General features: G+C 38.6%; 1 protein-coding gene across 1 annotated transcript in view; it reads left to right on the top strand.

The window, feature by feature from the left end:
- KPNA3 (karyopherin alpha 3 (importin alpha 4)) overlaps nt 1-8,359 on the top strand; it is a 95,232-nt gene extending 86,873 nt beyond the window's left edge. The window contains exons 13-17 of the mRNA XM_011939344.1: nt 1,384-1,488; nt 1,589-1,660; nt 1,944-2,106; nt 5,191-5,285; nt 5,769-8,359. Of these exons, the coding sequence (XP_011794734.1) occupies nt 1,384-1,488; nt 1,589-1,660; nt 1,944-2,106; nt 5,191-5,285; nt 5,769-5,867 (534 nt within the window). The 3' untranslated portion in view covers nt 5,868-8,359. The remainder of the gene's footprint in view (nt 1-1,383; nt 1,489-1,588; nt 1,661-1,943; nt 2,107-5,190; nt 5,286-5,768) is intronic.
- The last annotated feature ends 5,681 nt before the right edge of the window (nt 8,360-14,040 follow it).

A 14,040-nucleotide genomic window follows, 5' to 3' on the forward strand; every position in this document is an offset into this window, starting at 1 on the left:
GACTCTGGACCAGTTATTTTTACTATAGAAATTTTTAACAATATAGGTGATTTTTTTTTTTTTTTTTTAGTTAAATAAATGTATTCCATAACTGGAAACAACTGAGAAGTGAGGAAGCTGAGCAGAAGTCAGCAGAGAAAGGTTTCGGCCTGTGATGCAGTGTGTTCTTAAGTGAGGGTATCGTAGTGGTAGAGGAGAATTTCATAGAAATGCTGTCTCGGCTTCAGCAAGCAATTAGTTACTTCAAAAATTTTTTGCCTTGAAAATTTGTTACTTGCATCTTGAGACCATCATGGGACCCCAGAAGTAGAAGTTACCAACTTGATTTTCTTCCCTCAGCATTTTTGTTTGAAACTTTTTAAATCTACAAAAACTGTGCAAGAATAGTATAGTGAACACCCATGTACTCTGAACACAGATTCAGCAGTTATTAACAACTTACCACAGTTGGATGGCAAAATAAATTCAGTTGTAGAAGAGGAAGATGCACATGTGATACTGACCTATAAACAGCTCACAGACGTGTTGATGACTTCTAAATCCTTTAGTTTTAGAATATTTATGTTATGTAGACCCATGCTAGACTAGTTAGATGGTTAATTTCTATGGAATACTTGAATGACTATATCTTGTGAGTAAATGTTTTTAAAATAAAAAAATCACCTTTATTGGAAGTAGTTTTTAAGTAGTTTTAGAAATTCAGTTGTATAGTGGCCGGGCGCAGTGGCTCACGCCTGTAATCCCAGCACTTTGGGAGGCCAAGGCAGGTGGATCACGAGGTCAGGAGATTGAGACCGTCCTGGGTAACACGGTGAAACCCTGTCTCTGCTAAAAATAGAAAAAAATTAGCGGGGCATGATGACAGGCACCTGTAGTCCCAGCTACTCAGGAGGCTGAGGCAGGAGAATGGTGTGAACCTGGGAGGTGGAGCTTGCAGTGAGCTGAGATCATGCCACTGCACTCCAGCCTGGGCGACAGAGTGAGATTCCATCTCAAAAAGAAGAAAAAAAAAATTCAGTTGTTTATTTATTTCTGTCTTTTAGAGGAAGCTAATGCACAGACATGTAAGCTCCATGAATAAAGATTTCTGCTTTGTTCACTTCTGTATCACCATTTCCTAGAATAATGCCTAGCTTATAGTAGGCCTATATACTAATGAATGGATAAATGCCAGGTTATTAGAGCCCAAATATAATTAGTGGAAATTTCCTTATTACTTGTTTCAAATGGAAGATTTTGTATACCTAATCACTTTTTAGATGCAGTCTGTTTAACATAATTTAGGTGATTTTGTTATTGTCTATATTAAAATATATTAAAATAGAAAGGCATTAAAGGTATTATTTTTCAAATAAAGGTGCCTTATATTTTGTTCAATTATAGGAAGCAGTGTGGTTCCTTTCCAACATAACAGCAGGCAACCAGCAACAAGTTCAAGCTGTAATAGATGCTGGATTAATTCCTATGATTATTCATCAGCTTGCTAAGGTTGGTCATATTATGAGTTCACCGTGTCTATTAATCTGTTAATAACCAAGACTTTTTGGGTAAAGAGTCCATTTTATGATCTCTTATTTTTAATCTTCAGGGGGACTTTGGAACACAAAAAGAAGCTGCTTGGGCAATCAGCAACTTAACAATAAGTGGCAGAAAAGATCAGGTGAGTTTGAAAACCTGTATGTTAATGATTGTTAATACTGGAAAGCATGCTACTGTCTTATGTTTAGCAGTTGCTGACTGTGTTATGTTCTTTTTGGGGAAAAGATAACTGTGTTGCCCAGGCTAGAGTGCAGTTGCTATTCACTGGCGTGCCCATAACAACTACATCCTCCAACTCCTGGGCTCAAGATACCCTCCTGCCTCAGCCTTCCATGTAGCACGACACCCTGCTGGGGAATAGATAATTATATAAATAAAAATATATCTTCTCTTTTGTTGTCTAGGTTGAGTACCTTGTACAGCAGAATGTAATACCACCATTCTGTAATTTACTGTCAGTGAAAGATTCTCAAGTGGTTCAGGTGGTTCTAGATGGTCTAAAAAACATTCTGATAATGGCTGGTGATGAAGCAAGCACAATAGCTGAAATAATAGAGGAATGTGGAGGTAAGAGTGGATTGATTGAAGAAGAATATTTGAGCACTGGAACTCTGAAACATTAGTTCTTTAAAGTCAACTTAGTAGAAAGAAAATTACTAGGATATGTTGTTTTTAAATGATCACTGTATGTTGCTTTTCTTTATTCACTATGTTTGCATTCCAAGAGGATTTTCCACAAGAGAGTAGTAGTCCATACTTTGCAAAAACTGGTTGTGAAGGTCTCTGTGTAACCTTCTAGAGATTGACAACATAGTTTTTTTTTGGAGACAGAATCTTGCTCTGTCACCCAGGCTGGAGTGCAGTGGCACAATCTCAGCTCACTGCAACCTCTGTTTCCCGAGTTCAAGCGATTCTCACACCTCAGCCTCCCAAGTAGTTGGGATTACAGGTGCATACCACCACACCCAGCTGATTCTTGTGTTTTTAGTAGAGACAGGGTTTCACCAAGTTGGTCTCGAACTCCTGACTTCAAGTGATCCACCTGCCTTGGCCTCCCAAAGTGCTGGGATTACAGGTATGGTCCACTATGCCTGGCCTGACATTGCATTTTAGGAAACACTAATACTTCTCTTGGAGTCACAGTGTATGACAGCAAATTAAGAGCCCTTGCAACCACTACATAAATTTTAAAGCTTTATTTAATCCAGCATTTCTTAAACTCCTTAACAATTAAACACTTTTTTGTGTGTGTTACTACCATGTAATTCTGTGGACTCCACTTTAGGAAATACTGTTCATATAGTTGGAAAAGGTTACTGACTTCTGAGTCACCTAGATACTTTGTTTCAATCTCGTAATGGTTCTTATGATTGCCACAACTACATGCCGAAGTTGTTACCGTGGCAGTTACTTTGAAATTTTAATGAGAAATAATTGTGATTTGACATGCTGTATTATTCTTTAGTAATGACATGTGAAACATGTTAAAATTCTATTTTTAAATGTACATGTTCAATATGTACTAACATGTCTAAACCTTAGTTTATCATAATGTCATGTTTTAGATTTTACGTTTCATTGACTACTTTATATGAATATTCTATTGTTTGTTTATTTTTAAAGAGAAAACAAATGCAGTAGGATCATAGAACACTCAGACCAGGAGGATTTCTTTTTGTTGTTGTTGTTTTTTGGTTTTTGGTTTTTTTGAGACAGGGTTTTGCTCTTGTTGCCCAGGCTGGAGTGCAATGCCTCAATCTCTGCTCACCGCAACCTCAGCCTCCCAGGTTAAAATTCTCCTACCTCAGCCTTCTGAGTAGCTGGGATTACAGGCATGCGCCACTACGCCGGCTAAGTTTTTATACTTTTAGTAGAGACAGGGTTTCTCCATGTTGGTCAGGTTGGTCTTAAACTCCCAACCTCAGGTGATCTGCCCACCTCGGCCTCCCAAAGTGCTGGGATTACAGGCGTGAGCCACTGCACCCGGCCGGGAGGATTTCCTGAGAATAAATTATTCCAGAGATTTTAAGGAGTCTTGTCCAAGGTCACAGAAGTAGGTTGTGATAGAAGCAAAATTAAAATCCAGATCTTCTTACTATTAATTCACTGCTCATTCTGCTTTTTCAATATTTTAAGATAATTAAAAATTAGCATTGTAGTCAGGTTCATAACCCAGCAAGTTTGAGCAACTTAGAGAATTATTACTCTTCAGCTTTTTATCAATATAGTTACTTTTGTCTATAGGAGTAATAATTAGGATACATATTAATATTTTATAATATTGTATAAAGCACTTTGGCAACAACTTCCCGCATTCTTCTGGTTTATTAGTATATAAGGAAAAAATGCAACTATTTTAACATAATCTTCAAAAAGACATTTCAAGGAAGAATATTAAAGTTTGAAATTGGTAAACTTGTGTATATGATGTGTGGAGTAAATACACTGGAAATATAAATGAAGGCATTCTATGGTATCTGTTCTGGAAATATTTTCCCCCAGGTTCATTGTGGCTATAGGACATAAGACCTCTATTCATTTTTTAAAGAAAGTTTTTCAAAATTTAAATCTTTCTCTTTTATACCAATTATAAGGTTCTAAAAACTTATTTTGTGGTTATATAAAAGTACTAACATTTGGAAAACAAAGAGAAAGATACAAATTACTTTATGAGGCAGTAAGATTAGTAAGATTGGCCAGGCGCGGTGGCTCACGCCTGTAATCCCAGCACTTTGGGAGGCTGAGGCGGGCAAATCATGAGGTCAGGAGTTCGAGACCAGTCTGGCCAACATGGCGAAACCCCGTCTCTACTAAAAATACAAAAATTAGCTAGGCGTCGTGGCGGGAGCCTGTAATCCCAGCTACTTGGGAGGCTGAGGCAGGAGAATCACTTGAACCCAGGGGGTGGAGGTTGTAGTGAGCCGAGATCGCGCCACTGCAGTCCAGCCCTGGGGACAGAGTGAGACTCCATCTCCAAAAAAAAAGGCCGGGCGCCATGGCTCATGCCTGTAATCCCAGCACTTTGGGAGGCGGGGGCGGATCACGACGTCAGGAGATCGAGATCATCCTAGCTAACACAGTGAAACCCTGTCTGTAAATTATCCGGGCATGGTGACAGGTGCCTGTAGTCCCAGCTACTCGGGAGGCTGAGGCAAGAGAATGGCGTGAACCCAGGAGGCAGAGCTTGCAGTGAGCCGAGATCTCGCCACTGCACTCCAGCCTGGGCGACAGAGATAGACTCCATCTCAAAAAAAAAAAAAAGGATTAGTAAGATTATATTAAAGCTGTGTGGGGGAGTCAGTTCTAGTACTGTCACAAACTTGCCATAGAACTTGAAATAAGTCTCTTTACATATTTATGCCACAGCTTCCCTCTGTCAAATGGATTGTTTGGGTGTTTTTTTTAGACTGCCTGCCTCAGGGATCTGGGTACCTCACGGGCTTCTAAGAAGGAAAAAAATTAGTGGGATTCTGGTCCTCCAAGTAGAACCAGCCCCGTGTTTTATCTGTTTTTTAGACAAAGCACCATCTTAAATGGGGGAGCAGTGTGTTCTGAGTTCCTTAGGATTTCTCCATGATCAAAATGAGCATGGTTTTGATTAGTATCTCCTTATCAATTAACCAGTTATTTTGATTATTTTATTCTTACCAGGTTTGGAGAAAATTGAAGTTTTACAGCAACATGAAAATGAAGACATATATAAATTAGCATTTGAAATCATAGATCAGTATTTCTCTGGTGATGATGTAAGTAGATATTAAAATAGGGTGTGTCTTCATGTAAATGAAAACCTATACACAATGTAAATTTACTGAGAGTTTTCCTTTTATTACTAGGATGACCTGAGTTTGTACTGTATTTCTATTAGACATTCCATCAGTCACTTTCTCTTAAATACTTTGAAACTTCATTATAAGGTAAAGTTGTAAAAACAGTTCTTGTTTCATTTGTAATCTATTAACTAAGAAGAAATAGTAATTATGTAAGTGATGTATGTTCAGATAGGTTAAATAAATCTACAAATATAGAAACTTAAGGATGCAGTTTTGAAACGTGTTAAATTTTAAATTGTTAAATTTGTTACTAAAATTATTGATTTATCCGAATATTTTTAGGTGATTAAAGCATTCACATAGAATTATTTGCTAAGAGGTAAAAAGTTAATTCCATTTACATCATAATGTATGGTATCATAACCTAATAAAGATTTTTTTCTTGTTTTTTTATAGATTGATGAAGATCCCTGCCTCATTCCTGAAGCAACACAAGGAGGTACTTACAATTTTGATCCAACAGCCAACCTTCAAACAAAAGAATTTAATTTTTAAGTTCAGTTGAGTGCAGCATCTTTCCCACATTCAATATGAAGCACCACCAGATGGCTACCAAATGATAAGAACAACAGCAACAAAAGGCTCCAAAACACACATGCCTCTTTGTTTTGATGCTTCTAAAGCAAGCCATGTCTCAGTCACTTTGCAGTTGCCAAAAGTCACTATCACATGGACTGTAAATGCATATGCATGATTTCCTAAACTGTTTTAGAACTCTCCTTAACAATCTCAAGTACCCTATTTTTCCCTGTTCCCTGGTGCCACAGGCTGACAACTGCAGTCTCCAATTTAGAATAAATATTCCATAGTGGTGACATGTCAGCTGCCCACTGATACTCCTTTGGAAAATGGTGCGCTGTGGATCAAGACACTTTGGTATGATGCATATACAAGTTGGAAGACTAAAGAGGTGCAGTGTGATCTGAGCCTCCATCATTGTCCTCCACAAACATATTTTCATACTCTTTATGTGGAAGAATAGATTTTAAAGTACAAGCCAAATGATTTTCATTGGTGGAACTGACACAAAAAAAGTAACTTAAAAACAAGGAACTTGGTTATTGAATAAACAGATAAGTTTTAAAAAAAAAAACTGTACTTCATCTACCAGTAATTGATGTGTTTATTATCTGCCTCAGAAGCCAGGGTTGGAGGAAGAACTTTAGATATGGATATTAATGCTTTTGCCATTATACCTAATTTTTGAGAACAGCAAGCCCTATTTGACCACTCTCTTCAGCCTGTGTGTTCCTGCTGTTTTGAAGTAATCAAATGCTGTGCATGGTATTTTACCTGAGCTGCAACCTGTTATGGACTTGAACTTCTGTTTAAGTTGAAAGCAAGAGTCCCTGACTATAAAGGAAAAACAGCAAAACAAAAAACAAGACAAAAAACAAAAACTACAAAAGTCTAAAATACCCATTGGTGATGTTTTTTAAAAAATCTTGCTTTCAGCTTTCAGGAGTTAATATTCTTTGTTTTAATTTGATAATTGGATATGGTTGATTTATATTGGGTTTAAACTGTGGAGCTTTCATGTTTACTGTAATTTAGTCTTAAAATATTTTTTACTTAGTAACCAGTGCTTTTGATAATGTGGTTGGCAACAAACCAGCAACTATTTAGAAGTGTCATAAGACTTCATTCTTTGAGTATTGGGAAAGTTAATTCAGATCCTACTCTAAAAGCATCTTCACATATTAAAAGATTCAGACAGGGATCTGTGTAGAGGAGTAATTTGCAGTTATTTAACATAAACCTGATTTGCAGTGATCTCTAAGTAATTCTGCAAAATCCTATTACTATGTCAAGTTATTGCTTTTGGTAAATTGTCTGGCCCAGTTATTAATGAAAGAATATGGATTTGAAAATTTTTAAATAATTTGTGCTGTCACAGAAATAGTATTGTTGCTCTTGTTTACTGGGTATAATTTCCCAATGCATTGATGTGAAGGGATAGAAAATCTAAACTAATTTAGTTATCCATTGGGGGGTGTATTTACTGTGATGAAGATGAGACAGATGCCATCAGAGCTTTGTGAATCAGCTGGGGTGTTTTCACTGATAAACAACACATAGCAGGTGTGCATTCATTACAAATATATGTATCTGCCAAGGTGGAGCCACTTTAAAGAGTGAGTTTTGTCTTGTATCTAAAGTGGATACAAGCGTATGTTTAAACTGCAAGATTTTTACTTGCTAGAGAATCTGTTTTAATATAGTGGTTTGGCCTCTGATTATTTATAGGTTTTATAAATTTTAGAATCAATTTCTCTTTAAGGTGGCTCAGATTTTTCAACTCTTGTGCACATAAAATTGAGTTGAAGTTCATTGTGCCTTTTTTTCTTTATCCAAATTTTGAGTTAAAGCTTCATATGGTAACTGCATCCTGTTTGGACACTATAGTCTAAATTTTTGAAACTGCGTGGTGTTCACTAAAAGTAGGAATAACAACGTAAAAGCTAATTAAGGTCACAAACTTCGGTGAAACCCTTAAAAGTCCAAATCTTCTTGATATTGTGAACTGTACCCCTTCCAGTTTAGTTTCTTCTGGACTTTCCTTACTTAACTGACAGTTACCTTTTAAAATTTGCACACATTATGATTAAAACTGGGCCTCTACTGTGATGATTCCTATTTCCTCTCATGTTTTAAAGTGCAAACTAACATTTAAGTGAACATTAGCATCAAGCAGTGCAGACATTTGTATGCATTTCCTTGATTCAATTTGTGACCTCACCAGTTTTGAATTGGAATTGCACCATTTCATAGATAAAGGAAACTAAGTATATTGCTGCACTTTTAAGTTTTCAAAACAGTGTTTAAAAATTGCATTGTTTTTATTTTTTTTTTAAACTCAGTTTAAAAAGACTAAAACGTTCTTTCAAAAGAGGCATCTAAATGTGTTCCTAATTTTGTATATGGGCTTAGGTTTTGTAACCAATAAAAAAAGCTGCTATCAAATATGATAAAACATTGAAAACTTATTTCTGAAAATAACTTGTTTGTTTTCTGTATGGTTAAATTTAAATTTGGAATTATTTTTAAAAAATCACAATGGAGGTAAATCATGAATTACTCTTTTATTGTATTTTAATATCTCCTTCACACCATTTTACTGAACTAAACTGAAGTCTGTTCACCTGCCACAGTTAGCCAAACACTCACAGCAAGGTTTTGCAGCAGGAAAAAGGAGGGCATTTATCTGCAAGCAAGGCACCAAACAAGAAAAATGAGGCAGCTCACACTTAAGACCCAACCTCCCTCATGGCTTTACAAGCAAGGGTTTTTAAAGGCAGGGGTGAATTTCAGGAAAGTATAAGTTACAGGCAAAATTGTACATCAATACACAATGGTTTGGCCTAAAAAGGTGGCCTGTCTTGAAACTCAGGGTGGCAGGGGGTGACTTACAGGTCATAGGTGAATTTAAAGATTTTCTTATTTGCAATTGATTAAGGAATCAAAGCTTTGTCAAAAAACTTGGGGTCAGCAGAAAAGAATGCTAAGCTGCCCCATGGGCGTGACTTCCTATAGGCCCCTCAGGAAGACATTGAGAACAAAGAATGGCAGTCAGAGCTCAGTCCTCAGTTCCCCCTTCCCTGGCCAGTGGATCCATTTGGTGGGGCTCCAGGTTTCTGAAGAACAACTCAGGGACATATGTTAAGATGTTATCTTTAGTTTCTATAAGGAACCAAATATCCTGTGACTTCCTTGCTTATTGTTTTAAGCTACTATTACTCTCTTGCTTATCAGGTTGCTTATTTATTCATAGGGCTAGCTAGGTGCCTGGAATTTCCCTTGAAGGAACTCAAAATTTTCCTTTATTTCCATGCTTGGGGGACACCTGGCAGGCCCTTAAGAGGGGTTCCTGCTCCATCTCAACTCCAACAAACCAGGATGATCAATAATAATGCTAGATTTGAGACTATTTTGTGACAAATAAGAATTACCAAAATCTATATTAGTTTCCTAAGCTGCCATTACAAAGTACCACAAACCAGGTGGTTTCAGACAATAGAAATATATTGTCATCCACTTCTGGAGACCGGAAGTCTGAAATCGAGGTGATGGCTGAGCCAGGCTCTCTTTGGGGGCTTTCATGGGGACGATCCTTCCTTGCCTCTTCCTAGCTTCTGGTGGTTCTTGGCAATCCTTGGCATTCCTTCGCTTGCAGCTGCATCACTCCAGTCTCTGCCTCCGTCATCACATGGCATTTTCCCTTTGTGTCTCAGGTTTAAATACTATAACTTAGAAAAAGCCCATTTTTTTGAGATGATGGTATGATATGACTTTCATGAAACAAAAACTCTTAAGACCTGGCTAACCCTTGAAAACATGTGACTATGGAAAATAGTAATCAGCGCCAACCTAAAAGTTTTAACCTGTTAGGTAAAGTTATGGCACTAAGTGAAATCTTGCATTAATTAGAAGAACAAAGGAGCAGCCACTTTTGAGTGTAGAAATGTTTACTTTTGTATAATGCCACTTCAAATTATTTTTAAAATAAGTTGGTATATAAGTAAATGTGATAGTACTCATAGTCTTGCCATCATTTCTTTCAGAAGGGTCATCCTGAAGGGCGTGGTTGGTGGCAGACACCTGTAGCTCCAGCTACTTGGGAGGCTGAGGCAGGAGGATCACTTGAGCCCAGGAGCTTGGGAGCAGTCTGGGCAACATAGCAAGACCCCATCTTTTAAAAAATTCTATTTTTATATGAAAAGAAAATATTTAAAGAAGGGTCATTCATCCTTTCAGGGGATTAGTTAATGCGGATAAACAAGTAAACAAGAGCAACTGACATTCATGAATGTCCGTTGTCTTACAGTGGTGGTTAATTTTAACGCTAGTTAAACTGGGGAAGTTTACTTAACTCTTGGGGTGAAAGGAAATATAATTTCTGTATATGAAGCTGTAGGTATAAATGTTGTACTTGTTTAGATAGCTGAAAAACAGTGATAGAATGATTCTCCAAAAGTACTATATACAATGTGTGGGAAAAGGGGTGTGGGAATGCAACCTAATCCCACTGTTTGCCCATAAAATCCCTCAACTAACTTAGGCCTAAATTTTTTTTTTGTTTTTTGAGATGGAGTTTCCCGCTCTTTAGCCCAGGTTGGAGTGCAATGGCACGACGCACTGCGACCTCTGCCTCCCGGGTTCAAGTGATTGTCCTACCTCAGCCTCCTGAGTAGCTGGGATTACAGACACCTGCCACCACGCCTGGCCAATTTTTGTATTTTTAGTAGAGATGGGGTTTCACCATGTTGGCCAGGCTGGTCTCGAACTCTTGACCTCAAGTGATCTGCCTGCCTCGGCCTCTCAAAATGCTGGGATTACAGGCGTGAGCCACCACACCTGGCCTAAATTGGGGTTTTTTTAAACCCTGCACTATTAACATTTTCAGCTGGATAATTCTTTGTTGTGTGTCATCTGCCCTGTGCAATGTAGGATGTTTAGTAGTATCCCTGGGCTCTACTCACTAGATAGCAGTAGCACCTCTCTCCTTCCCCAAGTTAAGACAACCAAAAATGTCTCCAGACATTGCCAAACATCTGGGGGCCCAAAACCATCCCTGATTGTAAACCACTGTCCTAAATCAATTCCTATAGAAAACTCCACTCAAATGAGACAGCCTAAATCATGACTTTCTTGTTGTGTGAACAGTCCCAGGCTTTCCTCAGATGCATAAGATGGAAAAAGGAGACACAAATGTGTCTTTTCTTCATTCTGAGTTTTAGGAAAAATTGGAGGCAGGCCTAACCTAATTTCCCAAATCATATGTAGGAAACTCCAGGTAGTACTGAACACCTATTTCAAGGGACTTGGGATAACGAAATAGAAATATGGAGCAACTAGTTAGCTCTTAAATTTATCCTGTGGCTAAAATACAGGATTGTAAAACAATCAAATGTGTTAATTGCCCAAATCTCAACAAGTGTTTTTCAAACACTTCTAGGTGAAAATCTCAAAAGTTATCTAGGGAAAACTGGAGTTGGAAAATCATAGCATAGTTTGAAGATCACTTCTTGAAGCATTGTTGAGAGATTGGCCCCATCAGAAAACTTAAAATCATCTATTAAATTATTAAAAACAGAAACTATGGCTGAGCCATGCTATAAAGAATTCTCTGCAGGGAATTTCTTCTATAGCATCCCCCTTCCCTACCCTAGCAAATTGCCATACACCTTCTTGAGGAATTCTCTTAAACTGTGGTACCCAAAGATGCATGGGGCCTTGTGCCAAATAATGTGAGAAGCCATAAGATAAGGAACATCTTCGTGGGACAGCAACTTTACTAGGTGGTAAGCAAAAGTTTTATTGGTAATACAAGCCAAAGTGTTATAAAGTATACATTTTACATATTTTAAACATAAAATCAGATTTTTGAGGCAGGGTATTTTATGGAAACATTTCCTGCAGGAATAAGAAGAGCTTGAGAAACAAGGCACTCATTTTGAGGGAGCTTTGTTATTTATTGCCTAGCTTTGCTTGCTACAAGATCCTTTCTTAACCTGGGTGCAGTGGCCCACAACTGTAATGCCAGCACTTTGGGAGGCCAAGGTGGGTGGATCGCTTGAGCCCAGGAGTTTGACACCAGCCTGGGCAATATAGTGAGACCTCATCTCTACAAAAAAAAATTTAAAACTTAGCTGGGCCTGGTGGAGCATGCCTGTAGTCCCAGCTACTTGGGAGGGTGAGGCTGCCATACACCTGAGCAGAGATTGTGCCACTGCACTCCAGCCTGGGCCACAGAGTTGTGAGACCCTGTCTCAAAAAGAGAAAGAAACTTAAATATCCATCATTACAAATTAACTGTTTTTGATTGGGAGTAGACTTTGTTATTTCCAGATAGCAGAGGAGACTTAATCCATTTTTTAAATCAGCTTTCTTCTTCTACCCGAACACACCTTGCATTTCATCCATTCTCATAAAAGTCATTGCTGGACCTGGTTCCTGTCAGCTTGAGGCACTCCAAGCAAGGATTCCAACGATAAGGAATGTGGTGTGACTGGTTTCTGGGTACTTTGGAATGAATGGGAACATTCCATTATCTGGACATTTGATTCTATTAATGTGGGGGGATTCTTTCAGTTATTTTACCAGCTTCATCATAATTAGATTTGTGATCAAGTCACGCCCTCTTTATCATCAGCTCTCTTTGACCCAAATCGTTAGGCGTCTACCCCTTTTCAACTCTAAATATAAGAATAAATTTCATATTCAGCCTAGTTTTATTCATGAGATCACATTCTACATATGTATCCTTTCGATGTTTTCAGTCTTATATAAATAAGAATTCTGACTAAGCCTTTAGAAACATTCGAATACTAGGCGGGGCACAGTGGCTCACACCTGTAATCCCAGCACTTTGGAAGGCCAAGGCAAGGCAGATCACCGAGGTCAGGAGATTGAGACCATCTTGCCTAACACGGTGAAACCCCATCTCTACTAAAAATACAAAAAATTAGCCGGGCGTGGTGGCGGGGAGGTTGAGGCAGGAGAATGGCGTGAACCCAGGAGGCGGAGGTTGCAGTGAGCCAAGATCGCGCCACCACTGCACTCCAGCCTGGGTGACAGAGTGTGAGACTCCGTCTCAAAAAAAAAAAAAACAAAACAAAACAAAATTCGAATACTGAATACTCTGTCCTGTACCAGGTACTATGCTATGGCACAGGATACTTGTAAAAATAACAGGAATAAAAAAATGACAAGTTTTGACAAATGTTAGAAAAAAATGAGGTATACAATGATATACATAGTAGAGGAAATTGGCTACTGAGAAAGGTGATAACCAGGCTAATGTTGAGCCCTTAAAAGTGCCAGCCAAAATTTTCACTGTGGTGAAAAGGCAGGAGTTTACTGGGCAGATTGACTGGAAAAGCTTTCCAGCAATGCAAGAGTCTGTACAAAGCCTTGTGAGAAGCACCATGGGGCATTTGAGGAAGTGAAAGAAAGCAAGTATAGCTAGATGAAAGATTATAATGGGAAGGATTAATAGGGGAATGGGAAAGGGCTAAAGAGATAGGGAGGGGCCAGACCCCACAGTCTAGTAAGTCATGAAAAGGATTTTGGTATTCTATATGGAAAATCATCAAGCAAGAGGGGTAACATTAATAAAGATCACTAGTTGGTAAGGCTAAGGACAGGAAGTGTCCTTTGGATTTAGTGACGTAGAGGTCGCTGGTCACATTGAGTGAGTGAAGCACAGAGACGAGATAGTGAATAGGTCCATGAAATGCATGGAATCAAGAAATACTTGGCTGCTGAGGAGGAGCTGGTGATGCCAAGTTTGGGGAGAGAGAAGTATTGGGGATGATTTCTAGGTTTCCAGGTTGTAACTGATGAGTGGAAGTAACATGAGATAGGAAAGAGAATCAGACATTGGGGTGCAAAGTGATGAGCTCAGTTTTGGTTGTGTTGAGACATCCAAGTGACTGTCAAGTACGGCAGTTGGAAATAGTGGTCTGGAGTCCAGAGAATAGGACCAGGCTAGAGATTGAGTTCTCTGCCTTACCTTCATTAAAGCAGAAGGTAAGGATGAGACTTTCTGGATCTGGGGTCTGAAGTGAGAACGGCCTAGGACTGTGTTGTGGAGCTGCAGTAATCACTGGGCATTGGTAGCGGAAGATGCACTTGCAGAGGAAACAATGGCTAAGGAGGCTGTGTT

This window comes from Colobus angolensis, unplaced genomic scaffold (genome assembly GCF_000951035.1).
Source record: "Colobus angolensis palliatus isolate OR3802 unplaced genomic scaffold, Cang.pa_1.0 Scaffold101, whole genome shotgun sequence".
NCBI lineage: Eukaryota > Metazoa > Chordata > Mammalia > Primates > Cercopithecidae > Colobus > Colobus angolensis.